General features: G+C 40.1%; 1 protein-coding gene across 1 annotated transcript in view; it reads right to left on the bottom strand.

Annotated features, from left to right (window-relative positions):
* Nucleotides 1-26548, bottom strand: part of TG (thyroglobulin) — a 146922-nt gene that overhangs the window by 62270 nt on the left and 58104 nt on the right. Inside the window, exons 36-41 of the mRNA XM_027712037.2 lie at nucleotides 18112-18249; nucleotides 16896-17060; nucleotides 15579-15801; nucleotides 11724-11817; nucleotides 7961-8120; nucleotides 2887-3086 (exon numbers count right to left, since the gene is read on the bottom strand). Coding sequence (XP_027567838.2) covers nucleotides 2887-3086; nucleotides 7961-8120; nucleotides 11724-11817; nucleotides 15579-15801; nucleotides 16896-17060; nucleotides 18112-18249 — 980 coding nt within the window. The remainder of the gene's footprint in view (nucleotides 1-2886; nucleotides 3087-7960; nucleotides 8121-11723; nucleotides 11818-15578; nucleotides 15802-16895; nucleotides 17061-18111; nucleotides 18250-26548) is intronic.

Below are 26548 nucleotides of genomic sequence, written 5' to 3'. Positions count from 1 at the left end.
GTAAGAAGTGTTGGAAGGGACCTCCAGACATCATCTGGTCCAACCCCCGTGCTCCAGCAGGGCCACCTTTAGTGGGTTGCCCAGGACCATGTCCAGATGGCTTTGGAATATTTCCAGGATGGAGACTCCATAAGCTCCCTGGGCAACCTAGACAGGCACTTGGTCACTTCCCTGGGCAACCTGTGCAGATGCTCAGTCACCTTCACAAGTAATGACATGAGAAGGTGACAGAAACTAACTGCATGTGCCATAGGGATGGCTGGATTTTACAGATGGTTTTGGGAGAAATTCTATGAGGCCTGGTTGTTTCTCACAAATAACTGAAAGAATATATTTGGGACCTTTAGGGAAACACAATCTTGCAAGGGTCGACAACACCAAGGGGAAGAAAAGGAGATGGGAAAAGAGGAAAGAAAGGGGATCTAAAGTGTAGCTAATCACCAGGATCAGGGATATTTATAGTCCATGTCAGACAGCCCTGCACCTGACTGCAGCAGTTTCAGAAGGGCAATAAACCTTCTCTTTCCAGTATTGGTTGATCTGCTTCCATGGCCAGGAGGGACCTGGTGTCTTCCCTTGTGCTGTGTGGAAGAAGGCTGGGAGCTTTCCTCCTGACACCTGCCAGGAATTCCTGGGGAGGACACAACATAGCTACCCTCCACAGCTTCCTGAAATCCATACCACTGATCCACTCTTCTATATCAAAATTGCACTGGCAAATAAATCAATTAATCAAAAGATGAAGTCAGATGCCAGGTTAATGCCTTTAAACCATTCAAAACCAGACCATAATCACTGATACCACTTTTAATTAATCACACTACTGAAAGGTGAAATAAATTATAAAGAGTACTCATGATAGCTTTTTATTGATTTTGTACAATCTGTTTACAGATCTGTTCCAAAAAAACCCCTATTATAGGGCAGACATAGGAAACTCAAAAGCATTTTGCTGTTTCAGGTGCTTGTCTTCTCGTAAAGAAAGTTTCATACATCACACCTCTCTGAATGCTCAGAAACAGTATGGTTTTATCATGCATAGCAAAGACCGAAACACAAGAGCACAAGCTGACTTTTGCAGAAGAGCTGTACTGCTTCATGGTATTTTCCCTCAGGAAAGCTGTATCTGATATATATTCTCAGTTTTATGATTCTTAGCCTGTGTGCAGCTCCTTTTTTACAGTAAAATTAAAAGTATTCAATGATTTTGGTGTCTGTGAACAAAAGCAAGACACATCCCTTTACAGTAGGTGTAAGTGAGAAATCTGAGTAAACCAACAGTTGCATTTGGCATCACTTTAATAAAAAACAAAACCTTAAAAAAAAAAAGGCAATCAAATATATTTTAAAGCTACAAGCTCCTGCTACTGTTGCTTGCTTTTCATTTTGTCAGTGTACTTCCAAAGAAAACTACATCCACTGTGATGCTGTCAGGATAAATAATTAATACTTCTCTGAAACCAGTGGAGATCCTGTTTTTGCCAAGACAGTGTCTGCACAGTCCCAGGAAGAAAATTGTTGTTACAAACATTAGGTAAGTGGAAAGAACTGATGCACCTGCCTGCTCATTGCACTTGCCACTGTTTTCCATTATTCAATGTTCTGCTGCAGGAGAAAGAATGAGTTTAGACTTTTTTGTATGAAAGAAAAGATGTAATGTGGAACTACACTCAGAAGTAACAATAAGCAAAGACGTTCTTGCATTTCCCTTTCTCAAGTTGCTCAACTGGTAAATTGCACTGTATCCTGCCACAGCTTTCACAGGGCCCCATCCTCAGCCACGTCAGTAAAGGGTTTGTGATTTCAGAGTAAAAGTAAGATAAAACTGAGAGAAAACGACTCTGGGTCTCCTGGCCAAATAACTGCTATGCCAAGAGCTGAGTAAAAATCTTGGAACTGTGTGAGGAATTGTCTGCCAATGACACAAAAAACCCCCCCAGCTACTGAGCAGCGATTTTCAGTGACTTCCCTTGCCTTCCCCACTAGAGTGATGCAATTAAAATAAACTTACTGAGCCATGGGGATGCAAAAGGCAAGTTATGTTTTCTGAAGCAAGGTCACACTGAAGAAAAATTAAGGTGTCATTATTTTCAAGACAAGATTGTATTTAATTGGGTCCTAGGTTTCCTCAACCAAGAGTTCTATCCCCCTGCTCACTGTTTGAAGTCAACCCTGCTAGCAGAGAGATCATTTTGTCCAAGTACCATTTCTGCTGGATACATAAACCTCCTCTGATGATTGTCTTATTTAGAGTACACCACTCTTATCTTAGGCTGTAAAGAGAAATGGCAGTATTGACACTGACAAAACTGATCTCAAAGTCCTGAGATTCAACATGGGAAAGGCTGTAAAAACGTGGATCACTTGGAGTGACTGAGAAAATGGTCTAAGCTGACAGCAAATAAGCCCATCAGTAAACACATTTTTACTCTCTGAAACTTCCTTTTCTTTTAAATGAAATCTGCCATAAGATCAGATAAAAAGATTGGATACTTTAACGTGCAGAAATCTGGCTCATCAGTATTAGAGTCTAAAGACTGCTGACCAACAAACGTATTTATGGAATGGAAACTAAGCTGTTGTACCTGTAAGTTATGAAACAAGATTATTTATATAATGCACAAAAAACCACAGTGACGAAAACTAGATTCTTACTATGAGTAAATCAAACACAAAAGTGCATCTCTTGTACATCCTGGTGAAGTACTCAGCTCCTGGAGATAACAGTCCCAGGTGAGATGAAAAATAACTATAGCAATAACAGCTCTATTAGTGCTGCCAAGGTATGGATGAAATAAAACCAACACCCACACACTGAAACATCCTCATCTCTGCATCAACATCCTTTCACAATGAAGTTGAAGTTGAAGCAGGAATGGAACTTACCATCAACAACACCCTCCTGAAAAGGTCAGTATCCGCTGTCTCTGTGAGCAGGTGAATGCTGGTGACATCTGCCCCACCACGGTCAGCTCCCAAAGAAACCCTGCTGGGGTCTCCTCCAAAGCCAGCAATGTTCTGCTGCACCCACTTCAAAGCTGCCAGTTGATCCAAAAGTCCAGCATTCCCACTCGCCTCAGCAGAACCTGTTGTAGAAAATAAAACGGGGCTGAAAAGAAATAAAACTATAAACCTTTGAAGTTTTGACTAAATATCACATTTTTAGCAGCTCCTGAAGCTGAACTTGGACAAAACTGTTACCATAAGTTAAAAGTCTAAAGTGGTCTCTTCCAAGGTTATCACTTTACAGACTGACTCCATTTTAGTTTTTACCACTCCACCAGGCAGCCCTGGAGGTGCCTCTTTTGTCTGTCCTGATGATAGAAAAATAACGCTCCAACTTCTAAGCTTCATTAGGACACATCATGGCAGGAGACTTGAGCACAGGTTCAGGTATCCACAAATTTAGCCATAAGATTCTTTTTCTACGTAAGTAGTTCGATCTTAGAATGAATTAAAAGCACACAAAAAAATCCGTGTGTTTTCCAGATTCTTGAGTTGGAAGGGACCCATAAGGATCATTGACTGTTTCCCTGGAGTGCACCTAATTGCATGTTTACTTCCTACATCCCTTTTATACACTTACCCTGTCTGACCAATCATTATAAGTCATAACATCTTGCATTTCTTTACATGCTTCCAGACATTATTTTAAAATGCATATCTCCATCTATATCCTCTGAGATTATCCAATGTCTAACTGATAGAAATCTGATATATATATATTAATATATTAATAGGAAACTAATGCTGAAAGCATCTAATGATGCAACCCCCTAGGTAAGGTTAATTTTATATCAACAAAAGCAGAAATAAGTAATTCCTCCACAATCTGTAAGAAAGGAATAGAAAATGATTATTCACTGTCTACTTCTTTATAATCTATTTTTAAAGTTTTAAAATTCTCCACATTTAAAACTTGGGGAAAAAAGCCCCACAGGGCAAGACAAAAAAGCCATGAATAGAAAAACAGATGAAACTATTTGTTTCTTCCATTGCCAAGACCAAATAGTACAATTTTAAACTAAGGGTAGGTTCAGAAACTAGTGAATCAAAATCAACAGAGAGTGGAATAAAAAGCTGCCACTTTGTGGAGATGTAGCCCTGTCTTGGGCAAAGAGCAATTGAAAGTTTACATCCTGTGGAAGATATCAATATACTTACTGTAATGAATTACTGAGGTGTCAAACATACCAGTTTAAGCAGTAGAATAAATACAAAGGAGAACAGATTACTGGTAGCCTTGCAGGGTTTAGAGATACCCACATCATAACAGGCATCGCTGTAAGCACCCTTCCAGTAGGGCAGCCAAAAACTAAGTGGCGCAAAAACCAAAAAAACACAATCTTCCATCTATAGCCATAGTTTCAGATGAACAGTCCAAGCCATACCAGTGAAGCAATGGAGAAAAAGTTTTCCCTGGTCAGTTTTTGGGGTTTGTTTTGGTTTGGTTTTAGTTTTTTTCTGCACACCACGACCAGTTCCCAGGGTCCTCGATCCAACAATAAACCCACTCTGTGCTGTTGAAAAGGCAATCTCATTTTAAGGACTTGCTGCATCCCTTGTGAGACATCCCCAGAGGAAGTGAAATCATAGAATCATTTAGGTTGGAAGAGACCCTTAAGATCATCAAATCCAAGTGTTGACTGCCAGGTCCATCACTAAACCAAGTCCCCAAGTGCCACAGCTACAAATATTTTAAATGGTGACTCCACCACTGCCCTGAATTGCCTGTTCCAGTGCTTGACAATCCTTTTGGTGAAGAAATTTTTATACGTAAATCCATGTAAATGTTTTAGCCACACAATTATTATATATATATATATAATATATATTTGTTTAATATACTACCAATACATTAAACAAAAAGTTCTAAGATGGAAATTTAACCAGTTCCTTTTGCCCTGGCAAAAACCACAACCAGGTTGTGAAATGTACCACACTGGAGAACAGTGGACATTCACAGGAGTTAGACCAAAAGAAACATGTCTGCCAGGAATCTTTTCCACTGCCTTTTTGTAGGAAAAGATTGCATTCCTGAGAACCACAGGAGACTGAAAAGAAACCAGTGTCTTTGTTTGCTTCCTTCTGAACATACAGATGCATTTCTGTTATTACCAAATGGGAGAAGAACAATAGTGCTAAACAAAAGCATGAAAATCATTCTCTTTTATATGATTTCATGGAATCTTAAAAGAATCAAACCCAAAAACATGACTGTCTTCTCCATATCCTTGCCATCTGTATCAATGGCAATTCACCTTAATTTTTCCAGATGCAAAGCAAGAGGTAAAGGCACCAGTAAGAATGTGCATCTTCTTTTGTAACATCAATGAGTGACAGCAAATTAAATTAAACATCCTTTGTATGAAGAAGAAAAAGAGCTCTTTCAGTTCTTGAAAAAGCCCTGCCATTGAGATCAGAACAGCTGCAGAACTAACAAAACCCCAACCAAACAAAAGGAAATCTGTTGTTTTCACTGCTCTTCAGTTCCTGAAATATCCATTCAATTTCTTCATTTCTAGTTTTGCAATTTATAACAAGTCAACTTAAGAGGATTCAGCACTTTGCTTAGTTGGAAATGAAATTAATATTACTCACAAGTTCATAACTTTTATTTCTAATTGTAGAGCCTTCTAACAGTCCTGCTGCTAATGTTCCCACAGTCCTAAGGGCGAGCTCCTGCCTCCCTTGAAACTAATGGTTAAACTTCCAAAGGACCAGGATTTGTCTTTCATGAAGAATGAAAAACATCCCTGGAATATCATTAAGGATTTGTTTGAGAAAAATCCTTGTATTACTTGACCCAGACTGCTAACATTCATTGAAAATCCCCAGTGGCTACTGTCACGTGCAGGTGGATTCAAAGATGCTCTATCGACCTGTGAGGAACCAGAATGGGTATGACTGAAAATCCCCGCTGCTGGGAACCCTGATACTAACACACACACCTTATTACCCCCACCCCATGGAGTAAAGGCAACATAGGGGAGATAGCATGTGATACTGAAGGAATTTTTAAGGTTTCCCATGAATATGGAGCTTAGCTTGCTGTTTGGACAACACTCTGATACATGATGTGATTCTTGGGGTTGTCCTGTGCAGGGTCAGGAGTTGAAATCTGATGTTCCTTGTAGGTCCCTTCCAACTCAGGATATTCTATGATTCTAGGATACTAGGATTTTCCCAAATGCACACCAAGGACTTCTCAAAGAGGATGAGGCCAGCAAAGACTGCACTTTTCTTTGGCCACAGCTCCACAGTACAAATGAGGAAAAGGTCCCCACATAGTCCCAAAATGTAATGAACCACCTCTATCTGAAGGTTTGCAGGAACGCCAATCAGGTACAGCAAGCCCATGTCTTGACACTTTGGGACATGTAAGCAGATCCCTACAAAAAAGAGACTGAATAATTTTCCTGATCCCGAAATTATGGACCATCACATAAATACTGGTGTATAATATTCAGTCCCTCCAGCAGTTTCTGCTTAGGAAGAAACCTGGGTGAGGTTCACTGGGCTGAAGGAGGTTAGTGGGTAATGTGTAGGCAGTGCTGCGTAATGGAAGCTCCCACAGCACATATCCACACTGCATTTGGCTCTAGACAAAATTAAATTATGGTATCGCTTTCATAAACATCAGGTTTGCACTGATGAAAACAGCAATTTTTTTTTCCTCACAGATACACCTATAGCCAATTTCTTATCTAAATGAGTAAGGAGCTTTAGTGCCAGAACTCTAGATACTGGATGAAAGATGGGCTTTGCTGGGAGTGAGCTTTGAACAAAACAGTAAATAGAGAAGGGACAAAATAACCAATAACTGCAGTTATAACCCCAAACTGGGCAAAATCTACCCAGCAGTGAACACTTAAAAGAATCATGATGCAAAGTATGTAGGTCTGGTAATTGCAAACATGACAAATATAACCTCCTAAAGGTTATAAAGGTATTAAAATGTCCACAAAGGAGACCAAGAATTGCTACAAGACCAATGGAGACAGAGCTCCACTTGGAACTGTTGCATTTTCTCTCCACGTCTCTCTACCTTAGTTCCCCTGCCCCAGGCAGAAGTGAAAGATGGTATAAAGAAAAGTATTCTCTATTTGCTTAAACAGGTAAATCTAATAAAAGTCAAAATGAAAAAAAAGAAAAAAAACCCCAATCCTAAAGAGTAGATGGCACTACCACAAAGGTTTAGGGAGATCCAATGTACATTTTCATGTGTATGTGCCTCTTTGTGATGGGAATTTGTATAATTTTCAATAGCAATTGATATTAGGGGGCAATAGGAGAGTAAAAGTGTCCTTTACACTAGAGTATGGGGAAGAGTTGCAAACACAGAACATGCAGTTAGATCCAGGACAGTATGGAGAGCTAACAGATTCAAATTAAATGTGGCAAGTCCTTCAGAGGAGAAGTCAAGCTGAACTACTGAGGAACCAACCATCTTTGTGCCATACTTCCATCCTTTTGCATTCTTCTTACCATGAACCTGCAGTTATTCCTCTCTGCCTCTTCCCCAGTCTGACATGGGCACAACAGAGCATCAGTAAAATTTCATGGATGGAACAATTTGGAAGTTGGAGTCATTGAAAACCATACCCGCAATGGTAAGCCACTGGAATTAGCAGGAATTTTGATGCCTAACCTATCTTCATGTATGTCTGCAAAACCCAATATCCACAGCTGCATTTGCAAACAGAAGTCTAGCTTCCATACGGATGCTTGAGTTTGGTTTGTTGTCCCTTTGCCTCCAGCCCTTCCCCTTTCTCTTCAGATCTAGTCACTACCATTTCTTGACCATTTTTCTTTTCAAAAAAAAGAAAAAAAAACAAATCAGTGAAATATATGGGTTTCTCAAGTTAAAAAACTACTTTAAAAAAAAAATAAGAAGCAGAAGTGTTACAGAATGCAATTTATCCCATAGCTGTGTTTGTTCTGGAAATCCATGACTTACCAGTACTAAGGAAGCCAAAGACACCGACCCGGTAGTTTGCTGTCACGACAATGACGTTACCGATGGCAGCGAGGTAGGATCCATCCAGAGTTGTCTTTCCCTCCTCAGCACTGTAACTCCCTCCATTGTGGAAGAACAGCAACACAGACATATTTTTGACCTGCCATGACAACAACTAGGTTACTATTCCTGTAGCCAACTGCTTTTGTCAGTCACTGATGAGAACACAAGCATCTTCCCCATTAACATTATCTAAGCCATTTATAGCTCTTTATGAGTGACCATAATGAGGGGGTATCTGGCTATCTGTCTGGAATTCAATGGCTATTGTCCATAATTGTCCACAAATTGTCCACAATTACCTATATACCATTAAAGAGGGCACTCTGTCCAGTATAAGGTGGATCTAATAGCATCATTGTGTTCCACCAGTCAATATCTCCTCTAGGTCAGCCCAAGGCAGCTCCTCTTGCCTTGGCCACTGAGCATGTGGTGGGGCTTATCTTTGTTAAAGCATACCTGCTTCACACAAACATTCAGGAAAAGTTCAGACAAGAGGGAAACAGGAGAAGGGCTGCAGCCAGGCAGGAGACCTCAGCCCATACCAGCAGGTTACAGTTCTACCAAGATGACACTCTAAAGAAACCCTCAGTGAAACATACAGAGGGGGTTTTGTTTGAGTTTTTGTCTTTTTTTTTATTTCCTGCTGAATAAAGCAGAATAACCTGATCCAATGCTAGAAAGGTTTTTTCAAAGTGTAACCCCAATTTTCCATTCAGCACTTTCATCCCTTATTGCCCACTCTGGGACTATCCTGAAGGAGGCTCGTCTCTCCTCTGCTCAGCAGCAGGTCACACACACCCACCGTCCCACTTTCTGCATTGGCAGCTGGCGGTGTTTTCTGAAGAAGAGCTGGTGGCCCCTGCAGCAGCATCAAAGTACATCTGGGGTTGGTTTTCCCTGCAGTTAGAGGGCAATGAGCTCTGCTGCTGTTATTTTCTGGATGGAGCTTAGCTAAACACAGCAGCGCCATCTGTTCTGGCAAAGGGTGTCTCCAGCAAAAACATGACTGGCTGTATAGGAGAAGCAGCATCCTGAAAAATTATGGAATAGAAGGCAAACACCCCTCAGCTGCCCTTAATTTTTCACAACTGTGCACACTCCTCACTTATCTATCTGGTGAATCACTTCAGGGGCTTCTTGTGAACATGACAATGTTACCAAGAAAACCCAAGAAATTGCAAGCACTGAGACTTGCTGCTTTTTCTCATTAACTTCTCCGAATTGAAATTGCCTAATTTGCAGTGCCTTGTCTGTGGTTCCCATTTCTGCACTGCACGCAGCACAGAGAGAAATGGAGGTAAAGAAAAAAATGAAATAATGTGTTTTCAGATGGAAACTCATTCTGAAATACAACCACATAGAGCCATGTCAGCTAAAACAGTATTAACCATCATATTGAGCCTGCTCCATCCCCTCAGTTCACCATGGTTAAGCCTGAGGTTCACACTAAGCATTTCCCATGTGTCCACAGCCTCTGTAGCACCATGCCCTCCAGCCGCCCTGTAAATTGCATATTACATTATTCTAAGTGACTTTACCCAATGCTATAGTGATGAAAAGCTTAAGAAAGGTTAAGTCAGGCAATAAAATTTTGAAATGGCAAACCAAAGCCATTTGCAACAGCTGCAACAGATATGGAGTAATTCAGGGGAAGATTTAGCACTGGGACTGTGCACAGTGCCAAGTGTATGGATGTAGCATTCCCATTTCTAGTCTGCATCCAGCAATGGGAAGCCCAGTAGCTCCATCATAGTCTCATGACTGCAAGGTCTTAGGTCCCATGTGAAAACCCTAACAGGAGAATGAAGTTCAGCAGCACCAGGAAGTCTGAAAGGCTTCATAATATTCAGAACCATCTTCTCTATCACAGAATCACAGAATGGGTAATGTTGGAAGCGACCACCGGTGGGGTTATCTGGTCCAACCCTCCCTGCTCATCCTTCTGCAAAAAACACTTGGCAGGGATAGATTTAAACTCTACCAAGCCAGGCAACCTACAGTGCTTTTACTACTGCAAAATATTGTTCAGTAAATAATTGAGTGCAATGGGGATGATGCACTAAGGATGGGAATAACACGTGCAGGGGATGGGGTAGGAGGAGAGAGGGTACACTTTCTATTCCTATTTAGTGGAGATTTCAAAATCATGATTGTACAATTAAACTCTTCTTAAATGAAGGCAAAGCACAGCTTTGCTTTGCTAGTGTGACAGGTGGTGATGATTAAAGATGGAAAAAATCAGAAGTGCCAGTTTAATTGCGGTACTTGTAGCTACAGAAGCAAAATGAAGTGATGTCATTCACCTTCTTCACTGATTGATACTTTGAGAGTCCTTTGGCAACAGGCATCAGTCCCTGCACTGAGCTCTTGTTGAGGCTCAAAATGCTCTTGAATGACCTCTGCATTCACTGCTTTTCAAGAGATTTTATATTCAATATTTACATAACTATAGTTCTCTGTGAGTAAAAAATAGAGCTCACCACAAAAAGAGACAGGAAAATGCAATGCTTTCTGCTCCCAGCTACTTCTGCAAAACCAGAAGTTTTAGTTCTCTCTTGGGTTGGACTTCTACATGTGAAACTGATTGACTTGATTGGATCTACTTCTACCTTACACCTCTACAAAAGAGGGATTCAGCTCACAGGACCGCCAGGAGTAGAGACAAGCCTATTTAGTCTATCAGATGGTAGAAAATACAATGCTTTCAAATAAATTATCTTGAAAGCAGCTCTTAAGCATAGATGGCAAACTGCCTGGGACAGGGACCTGATGGTTTCAATAAGCAGTGACTGCACTTGAGGCAAAATGACAGTCTGATGCTGCAGGGAGAAGACAGACTGTTGGTCTCTCTGATGATTAAAACGGGCCTGAAAGGCACTCTCTGTGCTGCTGTCAGATAGCTAGACCAGCTCTTTCCAGACATGAAGTATGACAGACTTATAAATTTCTACTATAACTACCATCACCTTCTGAAAATTTCCAGTACTGTGGAAAGAAACAGTTCCTGTCTCTGAGCCCACTCTTCAATGAGATTCATATGTTATTCAGCAGCTTTATCTCCAGCCCCCCAGGGGTTGGCCAATCATTTTAGCTTGGCTTTAACTTGAAGCTTTCTTTTATATCTTTTAGAATGAGAAAATCAAGAACTTTCAAATGACGATTCCTCACATTGTACCAGTGGCCCAGTCATTTTTGAAACGTCTATTTTTATGCTCTGTGAGCTGGCCACAAATCTAGCATTGCTTTGCCACTCTCATTCCTCAACAGATCTCCCACAGATGTCAACAGGGGAACAGTAAATATGAGGGTGAAAGAAAACCATCAGCAGCTCCCTGACTGGTGGCAAGTGTTGATGTATTGTCTCACATTATTGTCTGCTGGACAGTTGATCTCATTGCAGGAACATTGCCATTTCTGTCCCTAATTTCTCCACCTTTGCCCCCACCTTCTTCTTGTCCTTTGTTTCTCTCTTTGTCTGTCTCTTATTTCTAGCTTTTTAGTACGCTCTCCTCCTGGTTACCCAACACGGCTCATGGAAAGTCTACAGGGAATACTCTTGCACTAGTAAAAACACTAGAGTGCCTAATTTAACTTTGCAGGTTCTGTGAACACAGGAAAAACAAGCACTCATGTCAGTTAAATTACTTTGAAAAAAGACAGTGCTCAGCTACAAAAAAAATTCGACTTGTCTCCTACTTACAGAGGTGGCAGGAACAAAGATGTTCAGATACAGGCAGTCTTCACTGACAGACTGTGGCGGGGCCTCTCCATCTCCTGGCTGCCAACACGCTGCCCTAGAGACACCAATTGAGAAAGTTACAATAAAAAGGCTTGTACTCTTTTTCCACTGGTGTTATTTCCTTATATTTTGATACATTAGCTTAATAAAATCATTAAATCTGCAGATCTCAATCACATTTAAAACTGTGCCCACCTATATTTTAGTAACAGGTATGTAGATTTGTACACACACACACACACACAGTGCAATGTATTTGTATGTCAAGAGTCCTTCCTCAGAAACCCTGCCCCATTTTAAAAAGCTAAGAACTTGACAATGTTTTCAAAAAACTCACACTTTACATAAACTGTACAAAATTATCACCAGCTGCAAGGGGAGCAGAGCTGGGGGTCTCAGGCACAGATTTCCCCTGCACAACTATATAATCCACTCTTTTGATGAAATGTCAGTTATTTATTTTAATTTCTAATAGTCTGTGGGCTACATATATTTTGAATAATTTTCTAATGGTCTGTGGGCTCCATTTCTTTATGTTTAATTTATTTTCTAATGGTCTGTGGGAAAATACAGTAAGTTTAAAATTTTAATGCATTTTTAAAATCTCTTTGCTTTAAGTAGCAGAGCAGACCATTAACAGTGCCAATCAATGTTAAAAGTGACCTTGTAACAGGAGTTCAGGAGCCAACCATGTACAGAAAACCATTCTCTGGTCATCATCTGAATGAGAGTCATATGCTCAAGCATATCAAGTATAAGAATCAAGTGGATGAATTTTGCAGTTCAGTAATAAGTTACTTTGAAGCCAGTTCCTTCTACTTTACAGTCATATTTGTATCAGACAATGAGTTATGGAAAAACATCACAATTTATTAGAGAATAAGCCAAAAGAGGCTATGGAAAGATGGTAATATTTCAGAGAATTGTTTCTAAATTATTATTTTAATGCCTTTGTAAAATTTTGCCTTGAAGGTGTGAAGAAATTAATAGAAAACCACAAAGAAAAGGACCAGATTTAATGGAATTCTACAATTTTTTTCCATAAGGGAGATTCCTAAGATGGTGATATCACTCAACAGCTTTCCCACTGACATAGAGAATCACATCAACTCCAACCAAAACTGCTAAAGTCATTTTAGGCAGAGAAAATATTAATTCCCAGGTAGGAACCCTGCCAGGACAACAGGTCTAACACTACTAATCATACAGCTTTCCACAGGGCAGCAGGAATCATCACCCATGATCACGGCTTTTTTTTTGTCCAGCTCCCAGAAGCTCCTCATGCTGGGACCGACTCCAGGGAAAGGCTGCCACCTGCTGAGGCAAGTCCACAGCTCTTCCAGCAGCTGGAGACTTCAATAGCTGGATGGGGGTTTTAGTTGGTTTGGGTTGGGTTGGGTTTTTTTAAGTCTTTTATCAGGTCCAGGGTGATAAATAAATGTTTCTCTTCCATCACTAATAGTACTGTGCTCGTGTGAGTTTATTATATACAAGTATTGAGCAACATTAATATAGAATCCTAAAAAAATCAACACTTTCTATACATACAGAGAGTGAGGTCTCTCCTATTCTCCAAGTGAAAAGTCAAATAATTATGTTTTTAACTGGTCTACTCTGGCCTCCAATCGGGAGGTCTGGAGACACACTATCTTTAACGCTGCTGATGCTTTTGAGAAAGGACGCAGGATCACTCTTGAGGAGAAAAGACAACACAGAAAGAATTGTGTCTTGCAGAATATACCACCTAAAGAGTCTTTCTGCTGTGCCTTTTGCAACTGGACGTGTCTATCTCATATTGGCCTTTTTAGCCACCAGCATGCTTGTAACAAACGTGGGTAGAGCCCTTCCCAAATCTTCGTTCGCGAAGCCTGGTCATGATAACCTTAAATTAATAATAGAAGATAATGGCCAAATTCTTCATTGGACTAAGAAAGCACTGTGAATTCAAAAGATAGGAACAGATTAACTAAGGTCCCTAAATTGTTTTCAAAACCAGCCAGGCTGCTCATTGCAACACCAGGTCTTCAAAGGGAGACCACAGAGGCAGATAGGTCTCACCAAAGCCCTACAGACACCACACCGTGGCTGTGGACACCAAGAGCTCGTGCTGTCTGTGCTAATTTAACATCACTGTGAACATGAGAAAGCAAAAAGCCATATCCCACCAGACTTATCCAATGTACATGAGGTTGTGGCTACTGTGGTTATGCTGTTAACACCTCCGCAGGTCAGGTGCAACCTGAAGGACAAGATCACCACAGGCCAGATGCTCTTTCAACTCCCCAAGAAAACAAATGCCACATCTCTTTTCACTCAGTTCATCAAAGACTTTGCTAGAAACCTCTGGAGACAAATCCTGAGTAAAGGAGGGACCAAATGGATTCCACACAGCTGATAGGTGGCTAAATCTGTAGCCTCAGAGTGTGTTTCCGCCAAAGCAGGTGGTGATTCATGTCAGACCTGCAGGTCCTCATCCTCCCAGATCCCTTGCAAAACCTCCCATTTCCTTGAAGCTCCTGGTCAGATTTGTTTGCTCAAGTAGTTCATCACTAACCACATGAGGACCACTCTTGGTGCCAGGAATTGAACAGGACTGCATGGCTCTGTGTGCATGATCTCAATAGACCTCAGGTCCATATTAGCTGCCTGGGAAGCTCTTGAGCTGCTAACCCCAGCTCTCAGCCCTGATTTCTCCAGCTTCCTCTACAGAAAGTTCATGTACTCCTTTAACAAGTTCTCTCCTTCTGACTGTTCTGCATCTTTGATCTCCCGGTTCTTGTTTCTATCATTATTTTTTTCCTTGCAGCTATTCATGTCTGCCGTGAAACAGTCAGCAGGGATGCACTGTGAGAAAGGCCCTATAAGAAACACTCCACTTTCAAAGCTTATAGCTGCTTTCTTGTTGTTGCTGCATTTTTATTTGCTTTGGGGTTTTTGTAATCCACTGTCCTGACATGTTCCACAGCGCTGGTATTCTAAGCAGTGTCACCCAAAACCTCTTTTCTTTAGGAAACAGACACTCACAATTTGTCATTTTGTTTCCCCAGTGCAACAAAATTAAGACTCCTATTGTAAGACTAAATTAAACACAAACATGCACACAAAGGTGATGTCTGTAGACTGCCTCTAACCTAAACTCACCAAACAGAGATGCCTGTAGAGCTCTGGAGAGCAGGGACAGCCAACTAGAAACACTAGATAGAGGCACTTAGGAGAAATTTAGCCCATCTGTTAAAACAGTTCCTAGCACTCTTTCCATCTTAAGGCATTACCTAAATGTTTATAACTTCTGTATTTCTGTCCAAGCCATTTAGCAAGTATTTGCCTTTTAATAGTTCTTGGACAGAAAAGATTTTCTGGGTCCTTCAGCCTGATCTCCTGAACACAACTAGGCAGAGAATTTCTATATGAGGCCCACAGCTTCTGGTTACATCAGTGTTTAAATACCCCTGTTTGACTAAATTTCTACAAATTTATGGCTCAGCAGGAGCAAAATATATTTGTATAAATATCATAAATACCTGTATAAATTCCATTCAGAATGAAAATGGACAGACAGCAGACAGTTGGTGGGGAGTTACCTATAGATTCAAGGCGACGTACTGGAATTTGCCTTTTTTCTTAAGGGGTTTGCATGCTTTAACATATAGATGGACAAAATATTCTTTTTGCTAATCAAAGTCCCAAAGTTGTATCTGTCTATACTCTATAGTTTGCTTTGTAAGAAAGGACATGAGTATTGTGGTCATCACTCCAGCTGCTTTCATACACCTGGACCGACAAGCGCTTCTGTAGATGGTGACAGGGGTTTCTTACCGAGCCACTGTGGCATTCCAGGTTTCCACCCAAGCAGAGGGCTCTGGAGGATTGAAGCGCCTCTCTGCAAGGGGAGGGGCAGCATATGGGACCCCCAGGAACTGGCTGATATTTCTCCATTCTGAGCCAATGCGGATCACCTGGGATTTGCCCACCAGATTTCCATGGGACGGGATGTACACAGACGGGGTCAAATCCAATTCAGAAATGGGCAGGAATAAATCTGTCACAGAGGGAACAGAGGAAAAATAATTGGCTTTTTCAAGTTATTACCATTTCAGAAATGAAAATCAGCCCTATTTCCCTTAGTTTTAAACTGTTATGTGCCCCATTTCCTTCTTTAAATGAAACAGATAAATTTGTGTTATTGTCTCATTATAAAATAATTCATTAAAACAGAGTTATTTCTTTCCTAAAACAATGTATTTGATAGGCAGAAACCAAATTCCAAACCATGGAACTAAAACCCAAACTGTACAGAACAAACGCACAAGTCTAGTTTTTTTTGTCTCTGTCTCTGATTTTGCTGCACTTGACAATGACAAACCATTTTTCTCTCACTGAGTTTGAACTTGGAAGGTTCTCATTGACTTCTTGACTCTTCACAGAATTTCAGTGAAACAAAAACGAAAATTTTCTTCCCTTCCCCTTTATTTTTACCTGGGTTCTAATTACTTCTAATAAATGAAATAATCAGTATTACATGAAAAGAAAACAGTATCTATAGAAATCAAGGGGAATAAAACCAATGAAACTTCTAGTTTCAAATAAGTACTTAACCATATAATAGAATTTTTACCTGTCTACACTGTCTACACAATTTCTTTTTCTCTCTAAAATCATTTTCACTTCTTTAAAATATTAGTTCATCCTGGTTTGGGAAAAGGGATGTCTGTTTGGGGTGGGCTTTTTTGTTTTCTCCAGAGATGGTCCTTAACACTTTAAATTGACAGTGGGCTTTCAACACTCTGTGTGTAATTCTCAGAGTTTAAAAGGAAGGGCATATCATCTTCTGCAGATGAAAAGGATCTGGACTTTCACTACTGTTCTTGTTTGGTTTTACTGTTCTGCACTTTCTAAAGCACCTTTCATAAACTAGACTTCCTTTATTATACCTGCTTCAGCACTAGAGGGTAACATCATGATTTCATGCATTTTTACAAAAAGTGTTAGGTTGTAACTCCACTGAAACAGCAACGGACAAGTGTCTAGGAGACATCTATATCACTTCATGTCTAGTGAGGATTTCCTCACCCCTCCATTCACAAGAACTGTGCACAGCTGAGGTCCTCCCCCACAGCCTTAACCTGTTCTTACCTTGTCTCCTGTAGATATAGGCAGCAGGTTCTTTGAGTAAAACCCGGCAGCTGTGTCCTTGCAGGCCGTGTGTGCAGATCTGTGTATCAGGGTAGAAAACGCATCTTATTGCTGAAGGCTGGATTTCTAGTGTAACCACTGTACATGACTGGTTCTTTGAACAAGCTATGAGGTGAAACATGAAGAAAAAGAGCAGGTAAAAATATATCCTCACAGTAGTTTATATGACATTGTTACACTATGCTTAAAAGAAAGGGTTTAGAACAGGTGAAGCAACAAGACATAAAGTAGCTCTAAAGCAGAATAATGGGATATAAAAGTCCTCAAATTCCCAGAAAATTCTCCAAAATAGCCAAAGGACTAGAAGGTTACATTGGCTTTAAAATGGAATAATACAGCAAGAGAAATATTATCACAGATTTTAGAAGGAGAAAAGCATTATCTAATAAAGTACTGATAACCTCATCTGAATTCAAACAGTCCCCAGGGAGCCCCAGAGAAAGGTTTAATTCTCAGTCTGTACTCAGAGGTGGGTATCTAACAGTTTGCCTCTAGAAATAATCCTTCAAACAGTTACAGGAAAAGGAAAAAAACCCAGTTAGTTACACTGCTCACCCTCACAAGGTGAGGACCATCTACTGCAAAAAGTGGGACTATTATCATCTTCAGCAGTAGGTGGGAACTTTTCCTTATTTCTACTGCCCTACAGCATTGAGGATTTCCCAGTCATGTGTAGTTAAAGGACTCTTTCCTGTCTAGTCAAGTTGTTGATTAAAGCAGTTCCCTTTGCTTCATCCCAGCTCTCAGTTAACCACCCTCACACACCACCACTATAGGTTACTTTAGGTAGTGGTAGGTGGGTCTCTCACCTGTCTCAGTCGATGAGCTTCCCTTAACTGTCCTTCAGAAAAATATGACATCATCACTTTCATTATTTGCTACAATATGCTCCAGGTTGTACAATGTCTGGAGAAGTAAGAGATGTCTGTGCCCAAGAAGTGTCAAAATTACACAATCACTGTATGGCATTTTATGTCTATTGTATATTTCACCTGCTAAACTATTTCAGGTCCCTTCTCTTAGATTCAAAAACACTCGAGTAGTATTTAAAAATAAATAAAATCAGTGTATCTATGTCAGAAGTGGGGGAGCTGTTCTTGGTTTTCAGGCTCACAGATCAGTATTTTCTGCAAAGCTATGAATGACCATTTCTTACCAGATAGGCAAAAGTCTCTGGCAGTGGAGAAGTCATTGGATATGTCTCTACTAACTTGCACAACTTCAAAGTTTGAGATGGATGAATCCACAAGAACAGAGGACATATTTAAGGGTTGCCATACATCCAAAAGCTCTGTTAAATGAAATGTAAAAACCAATATAACTAGAAGAATCAGTAAAACTTCTGTGGAAACTAACATAGAATTAAAAGCATTGGGGAGTTCCCCAATAAACAGCTTTCATCTTCCTTTGCATCCACTGGGAATAAATGAAATATAAAGGTTTACAAAGTTAAGAAAAAGATAAATGTGAAGTAGCTCCATCCAGGTTTGCATGTAATTCCAACTGATTTCAATAAAAGGAACAGGGTTAAATACATTAAAGGGCATGAGTAATAATGCTTGCACACAAGTTGCTGAGCAGGTACAGCCAGTAAATCCTTGGAAAGTAAATGGACGTTAATTTGATTAATTTGATTTGGTGGACAGAATTACGTTAAATTCTATAAACTGTTTTACTGTCATGTAATTGCTACATGATTTAGATTTCATTCTATTTCATATGTATATATACAGAAACATACATGTGTAAATATAATCATGTGTATCACATATATACAAACATGCATATCACAAATATACATTTTACATGCATGTACATGTGTGAGCCTCTACATACACATAGGTACTGTCTCTCAAGACAGTCTCTCTTGTGTTCCTCAAGAATTGTTCTTCTCTTTCACAGTATATTTTTAAAAAATGCCACAAACATTCCTTTCTCATACACAAACAGATAAAAATATCTGCAGACTCTCAATTTTGTACACAGAAGACAAAAAAAGAAGGCTTAAAAAACAATGGACCTTTAATTATTTTAGTTCCTTTCAACAGTTCAATTTGTTTCAAAAGCAGAAAACCCCACTGTGGCCACCGAGTCCTAAACAGTAGGTTGGCATTATCCTCTCCATGTAATTGTAGGGTGAGGACAGAGCTGAGTTAGCTCTTCCTTTGCTATTCCTGGTGAGCGGGTCTTGCCCTGTTTCTAGAGTTCATTTACCACACAAATGCAAAAGTTGTGAATGTTCATTTCATTAAACATTCCTTTTAATCTACTGAGAAATCTACTGAGATGGCCAAAGTTTCATTCCTGAAGCTGAGGTCTGGGGACCATATTATCAGCTTGGAAATCCTGGTGTTGACATACTTGTCCAGATGATGAGAACCCAAGAACCAAAACACACCATGGACAAGGCTGGTTCCATCCTTCCTTGAGCAAATAGGCAGGGAATAGCAATGACTAAATTAGATTTTCCAATAATATTATTCCAAAAAATTCATGACAGCACAGGGTAACTTGCCACAATTCAGGGCCCTACATTGATGCTAAAAGTCTTCACTTTTGCAAGGTAAATCCTTCCCTTGGAAGCGTAAACCTGAAGCACGAGTTATCTCCCAGAGGACAAGCTGAAAAAACCTGATGTGCTACCACCATTGCCAAGGCTAATGCCTTAGTGCTGGTTCCTTTGTCATCACCCTTGTTGAAAAAAACCTCTGATGCAGTGATGAACTGATCTACTCTACTCCATATAACCTCTCAGACAGCCCTGCCCCAGTTCAGGCTTTTGAACTAGAGGCAAGAAAGAAGGACTGGGTCCCATGGGTCCTTTACAGCCACTTCAAAATCATTCCATTCCTGTTGTATTTGGGAGCAACTCCTCTGAGAGAGGCGCTGAAAGTCTCCAGCTAAGTAGACATGAAGGTTAATTCAGTGCTGCACCATTGTATGTAAAAACCACAAGCTTACTTGATGTCACAGAGTACCAAAGTCATCACTAGCAGTCTGTTCAGAGGGAGCCTGAACTAGTCAGGGAGCAATAACCCTGCAGTCACAGCTTGACTTGTGCAACAGACCCACTACACTGAATATTTTCTTCCCCTTAAGCACAGACTATTCAGTCATTTTAGAGGAACAGAGTGATTTTAGTAATGTGGAAATAAGTATTTTTCATATTCTCAATGATTTCTCTGTTTGAAAGCATTTAATATGAGCTGTCATATGACCCATGTCAGAAAATTTCAGCCTCTCCATCTAGTGTGCCAGTTGGTGACATTTATTTAGAAAGATATGTAAAAATAGAAATCAACTCTGTAAGTAATGGAGAAGTAAGCATTACATCCTTTCCAGAGATTGTCTGCCTGCACTACTAGACCCTCCAGGTCTTTCTTTTCCAGACTAAGTTTTACAGCTTTTGTGATTTTTTTCTGAAAACATGAACAAAAAAAGATTTCTTTTATCAATATGACTCAAACTTTGTTTTTCCATAAGAGCAATGTTGCCATCCTGTGCTGTGTACAGTACTAGTAACTGAGGTCCTACTACTGGAACAAGCAATCTCTCTAGGTTCAGACACAAAGCTTCAAATTACCAGCTGTGGTTCTTTCAAAAGAGAGCTTTGTCTGGATTCCACTGTAAGGCAAAAAGTCTGGGTGTATCAGTGGTTTCAGAAGATACTTCCCCAGACAGACTCTCTTCCCATAGCTTCCCTGACTCACCGAGTGACCTCGGGCAAGTCTCATCATCACATTTCTCCATTTCCCACACACCAAAACAAATCTACAAAAGCAAAATAAATTTCTTGGATTTACACCTCTGACACTTAAATTTGGCCTCCTATTCCGACTTCACAAGATAAACTTCCTACTTCTACATGAAAAGATACTTATTTCATCCCTTTATGTGGCATTGGTCAAGTCAGTAACATACATTTTATATGCATATGAGACATAATGGGCACTTTGTAGCCCATGTTAGGCACAGAAGAGTGACCACTCACAATGGAAACATCCGTATATCATACATTCACACCTAAACTGCTTATTCATTGCCCTAAATCTCACAGAGGTGACCCTTGAAAAATCTCACATGGGGTTGTTCTTTAGGTTGGGTTGGAGTACAGAGTGGTTTTTTTTTCATTTTCAGTCCTGGATGAAATATTCATAACCTCAGATCAGATTTATATGCTGAGACTTCCAGTGTTTTTCTTTTCCCTTCCTCTGCCCAGCTGATTCCAGATGCAGAGAGATGCAGAAACACTAATGCTTACTTTAATAACAGAGCAAAACTCTTTAACCCAGAGACGTGCATGGCACCACTGTGGACACTGCCAGCCAGCAGTGAGCTGCAAAAGAGATTTTGGCTATTATTTGCTTCCTTCTTTCCTTCTCCTCGCAGTAGATCCAGCAATGCCCATAGACCCCCACTTTCCATGGCTGATCTAAACTTGACTTGTCTAGAAACTGCTCTCATGAGGCACAGAGCTACAGCCTGGCACTGCGTACTGGAAATGCACAGTGCACCTGATGGGCTGGAAGACGTTTCTGCTTTATATACAGGTTAAGCTCTGACCTTCCAAACCACATTTTGGCAAATGCTTTGATTGGATAATTACAGCCCTCTGAATCCATCCAGCCCTGTAACTTTTACTGCAAAATTATAGATGTCCCATATAGAGAGCCTCTCTCTTCCAGATGTTCTTGTTTGGGTAGGCAAGGTTTAAGACTGGATTTGCAAAAGGACTCACACTGGCCTTACTCTGTTCCCACTCCATTTATAAGATCAGAAGACTGGAAAAGATTTCCTGGGGACACAGAGTTCAGCCTCCCACTTTCACAGGCAATGAAATTATAAACCCTTTGTAATAAAGTCAACAAAAGTTTCATCACTGACTTCAGTGGAAAAAAAGAGGCATCAGTTCTGAGTGTGCTGGAAAATTTAACATTTTATATCAAGAAACAGATACAGAAATACAATAAAATAACAAGTTAAATTTAAAAGAAAACTCATGAAGTTGAGGAGGTTAATATGAGCTTAAGAAGGCACATAAGTCAGATCTCTGTGTTCAGTATGCCTGATTTATTTTTGAAAGACAAGTTCTGATCTTAGTTCTGAGATTTGTGAACCATATTCAATAGCCCTGACTCAAGCCCAAAACATGCTTACAGACCGAACTCAGTGTTTTATATTCCCAGTATTCAGAGTTTATTCTCAACAAAGACTGCTAACCTGTCTATATACCAACAATCTCCAAAACCAGCAAATCATCAAAAGAGTGGACCTGTAGAAAATATATCCTTCCTAAAATATAACTGCTTCTCATTTTTGTCCATCTACTGAGATTTGTATAACTCAAAATGAGTAGTTCTCTTTAAACTGCTGCATAATAACTGTAATCACACCTGAGACAAACAGGTCCCAAAACTAACAACTGTGTTATTTATGGTCTTTAGCAGTGAGCAATCTTGCTGTTACTGTTAAATGAAATGTTTTTGCCTATTTTAGGGGTGCCAGTTACAATAAGTGATATAGTAGCGGGATATTAAAACTGTACTATATATTTATCCAGGTTTAAAGCAAGTCATTTTAAAAAGGCTGAAATTCTCATATTTACAGACAGAATAAAAATCAAACTTAAGACCAAAGATAGAGCAATTCCACACCAGAGGTCCGATTTGCTGTGTGGGAGCACAGTAGATCAGTTCCCAAAGATGGATAAAAAAAGGCTGTCTTTGTTTCAAAGCAAAAATCTCTCTGAAAAATACTTGGCATTGTGGGAAAACAGGAAGACAAATGATACTATTAATCACCAAAGTCAGCTACATCAGCGTTTGTACTATCAGCATCTCATCTCTGTTGAGAATAGAAATACCCCACATGCTGACATAGCCCCATGGGAAATTTATTCCCATGTTGGAATATCCCATAGCCACTGCTCAGTCCTGCCTCAAGGGAATGGCTATAAATCACTAGGGGATCACTGGAGGCAGAAACAGGAAGGGCCTAACAGATCATTACATCCATATGCCTCAGTGGTTTCTTAATTAATTACTTGATTTGCATGGAATGGGAACAGAGCCCATATGATCTGTATATAATCCACAGTCCCATGCAGAGACCACCATTTAAGGGCCACTATCTTCTTGCAGTTGCCAAATCTAAGATAGACATATCCTAGTTAGAACTGAAGACAAAAATGTTCAGTAAATTTTGGATAATTACTGTATACAATTCATAAATCTCATAACAAAGTCAAAGTCATACATTGGAGTCACTGCTCCCACATGCACAGGAGTATTCTCAGTCTCTCCAGTCTGCTTTAAGCAGGTAACATGTTTATCCAGGTAACATGTTTCATAGATTGTTTTGCTTCTTTCAGGTTTAATTGTAAAGATATAAAGACTTCCACAGCTCAAACCCCTGTGCATAAACTGTTTAAAAAACAGCATTACATACTGTAAAATTACAATACGTAATATATAGCAAAAAAACCCCTTTTCTTATCTCTCCTAGCTTACAGCTGGCGGCAGAAAGTTCCATCTCAAACCTAATTCTGAGACCTGGCTGTTTCCTCTTCTACATAACATTCCCCCATGTTCACACAACTCAGTGGAGTTGTTATTTAAATACCAGCGAAGGTAAACCAAAACTGCAGGATGACATATGAGCATCTTCAGCACGGACAGTCTTAAAATAACAGCTGTCCTCCCACCATTAAAGGTCACAGATCATACCTGAAACTCACCACAGATGGTTCCATACTCAGTGTCATTACAGCACATTTTCTTCAGGGGAAAAAATGCTCCAAATGTAACAAGTTGGACTTTCCCAGTCTGTCCAGACTATTGATTTTTCAAGCATTATTTCTTAGATCACAGAAACTATGTGGAAATCATAATAGCCCAGCAGGAGTATGCTCTGCTCCATGCAATGGAGGTATGGAAGTAAATTAAAGTATTCATTCAGTTAAAAATGAAAACCACACACTCAGTTAAACACACTATAGCCTGGTGATGAAGATGACTTGGAGAGTTTAACCTTGTAGCAGAAAGGATTTTGCAAGAATACAAATAGGCAAAATTTGTTGAAGCAACAACAAAACAACAAGAATTCAGGTAAAAGTGTGCAGTTCACCTCCCTCTTGCTAGAGAGTAGTGACCTGCAGGCACTACAGAGCACTTAATTCCTGGTTTTCATAGGCCAGTGGGGCATCTAATGAGTGTTAGAAACACACAGCAGTTCTGCTTGTAGGGGGAGTAATCTGGGAAAAGCCCACTGGAGCCTCAGGCTTTTGAAAGGAACCACAGGGCTGCAATGGGTTGCTGGATGAACAGTCTGACACAAGGCAAAGAACAGGAAGAACCTCAAGCCTCCCCTCGTGCTGTGTCTCTCCTGAGGTTATAGCCTCACACAGAGAAGGGACTTTTTTTGCAGCTCCCTGGTGGCTGCAGGCTGCTCTATGACAAGGCATGAAAAGAAGTCGCTCTTGAAAATTATTTTTGTCATTGCAGATTCAAAAGTCTGGAGATTTTATGACTATTACTTCTGGTGAACTTCTTTAAAAGCCCACACCAGGGAACAGAAGGAAAACAAATACCTCCCCAATCAGCAGAGCCTTTCAAAGGTGTCTGAGAGTGGCCTCAGAATTACATTAACCAGCTCCCTCTGCACTCATGGGTTTGTATGTCCAGATTGTTCCCTGACCTGATCCTCCTCCACTGAGGATAAATCTTCCTTGCTGCAGTTTTCCCCCCAGTCTGTAGGGCCCGAAGGCTGGACTTGCCAGTAAAGACTGAGGTGAAGAAGGCACTTTGTCCTTTTCCATATCCTTTGGAATCAGGTCTCCTGCCCCATTCATCAGCAGACCCATATTTTCCCTACTCTTCCTTTTGCTACTACGCACATACTTGTAGAAAACCTTCTTGTTGAGATTTTCTGTTGGTTTATGGTCCTACAACACCTTTACCCTCTCTATTGAGAAGAGCACGTAGTAAAACAGGAAAGCATCTACTTCCCACAAGACTGAAAATAAGTCTACTCATATGGCTTTCTTCACAATATGTTGGGGCTGCAAACACCACAGATATTGAATGGAGCAGCATCCTGACTGCAAATGGGAGGAAGCAAATTGCTAGGCAGTGTCCTGAGCATTGCAAAGTGGCAAACTAGGAAAGGAGGCAGTCAAGTGCATTAACTGTCCAATGAAATGTAGGCCTTGATGGTGCTCTAGTTAACTCAGCCTCTAGACTGAACATAACACCAGCTTCACTATTCCACAGAGCCTTCTGGCAAAGCATACAAATCTAAGTATCTTTCTGATCTTTGGATGGAAAAAATTATATTTTTATATGTATATATATGTGCTTACATGTACACACACAGATATATATATACACAGCAGTGCCCTTTAAATAGTGACATTTTCTCACACTCACCATCTGGTTACCACAGAGGAGTCACAGTAATTTTTTTTTCCCATGTACAAGCATTACAACAACATACAAAATTCACTCACTTTTCTGTTATGCCCAACTCTAAAACAGTTAGTCTTCTATAGCATATATTAATATAACATATATAATCACCAAGAGTTTGGAAACAATGTTTTTGAAATTTTTTCAAAACCTCTGACAACAGAGCACAATCTGACCTAAGCAGCCAGGCTGGTACTTTTACTATTGAAATGAGGCAGAATAAAAGAAGGACAGATGATGCCCAGTTGCATTTTGAATGTGTTGCTGCACCCACTGGTGTCAGATGCAAAGTCTACAGGATACTGGTGCTAATTTGACTTCCAGGCCAGTTGTGCTCTTTATAATTCAGTGACATGTCTTGACCACTGTCAGCCCTCAGGACCACAGCTCTAATCCAGAATCCTGCACCCTTGTGGGAGGCTCTGCCTGCTTGCGTTGCTTAACCAGACCTTTGCAAACTAGAGACATCCCTAGTTGCTCTGCATTTGAAAAGATGACCTAGAAGTGGGTGTGACAGATCAGGGCTGTTACTAAGGGCAAAATGACTCACTTCCTGGGCAGCTTTTAGAGTAGAAAGTAAATGACAGCAGACCTAATTTCCTAATTTCCTTAAGTGCTGCTTAGGTTACTGTTTTCCTAGACTTAAGCAAGCAAGAAAAACAGAAACATGACAAAATTACTACTAAGCTTCACTCTGGGAGGAAGAAAGTTTTAGTGACACAGTTTTCCACATCCCATGGGAAAAACAGTTTGCAAAGGAGCTGAATTGCCCAACCTACACATTACCCCACCAGCTCTTCAAAGCATTTCACACAAAAATTATTTCTGCTTACTCATGAAGATACGAGTTTTTCTTCTATTACATTAAACTGATAATTAAAAAGCACAAATTCTACTAATAAATACAAAGACTGTGAACTTGATCATGACTAGTGGCCATGGATATGATGATAAAACAGATGATAATAAATTCTGAACTCCATATTGCAAATATCAACCATCCCCTGTAAACCCAGTTGCATAGAGTTTAAGGAGAGACAGATATAAACAGATTAAATATTTGTTCAGATCAAACAGAAAATCACAGGCAGAGATGGACAAGAGTTCTCAATTTCAGTTTAACTAGAG

Source organism: Pipra filicauda, unplaced genomic scaffold, assembly GCF_003945595.2.
Source record: "Pipra filicauda isolate LSUMZ 115617 unplaced genomic scaffold, ASM394559v2 scaffold245_size1146780_pilon, whole genome shotgun sequence".
Classification (NCBI taxonomy): domain Eukaryota; kingdom Metazoa; phylum Chordata; class Aves; order Passeriformes; family Pipridae; genus Pipra; species Pipra filicauda.
The sequence above is the reverse complement of the archived record's forward strand: the minus strand, read 5'-3'. Positions and strand labels throughout refer to the sequence as shown.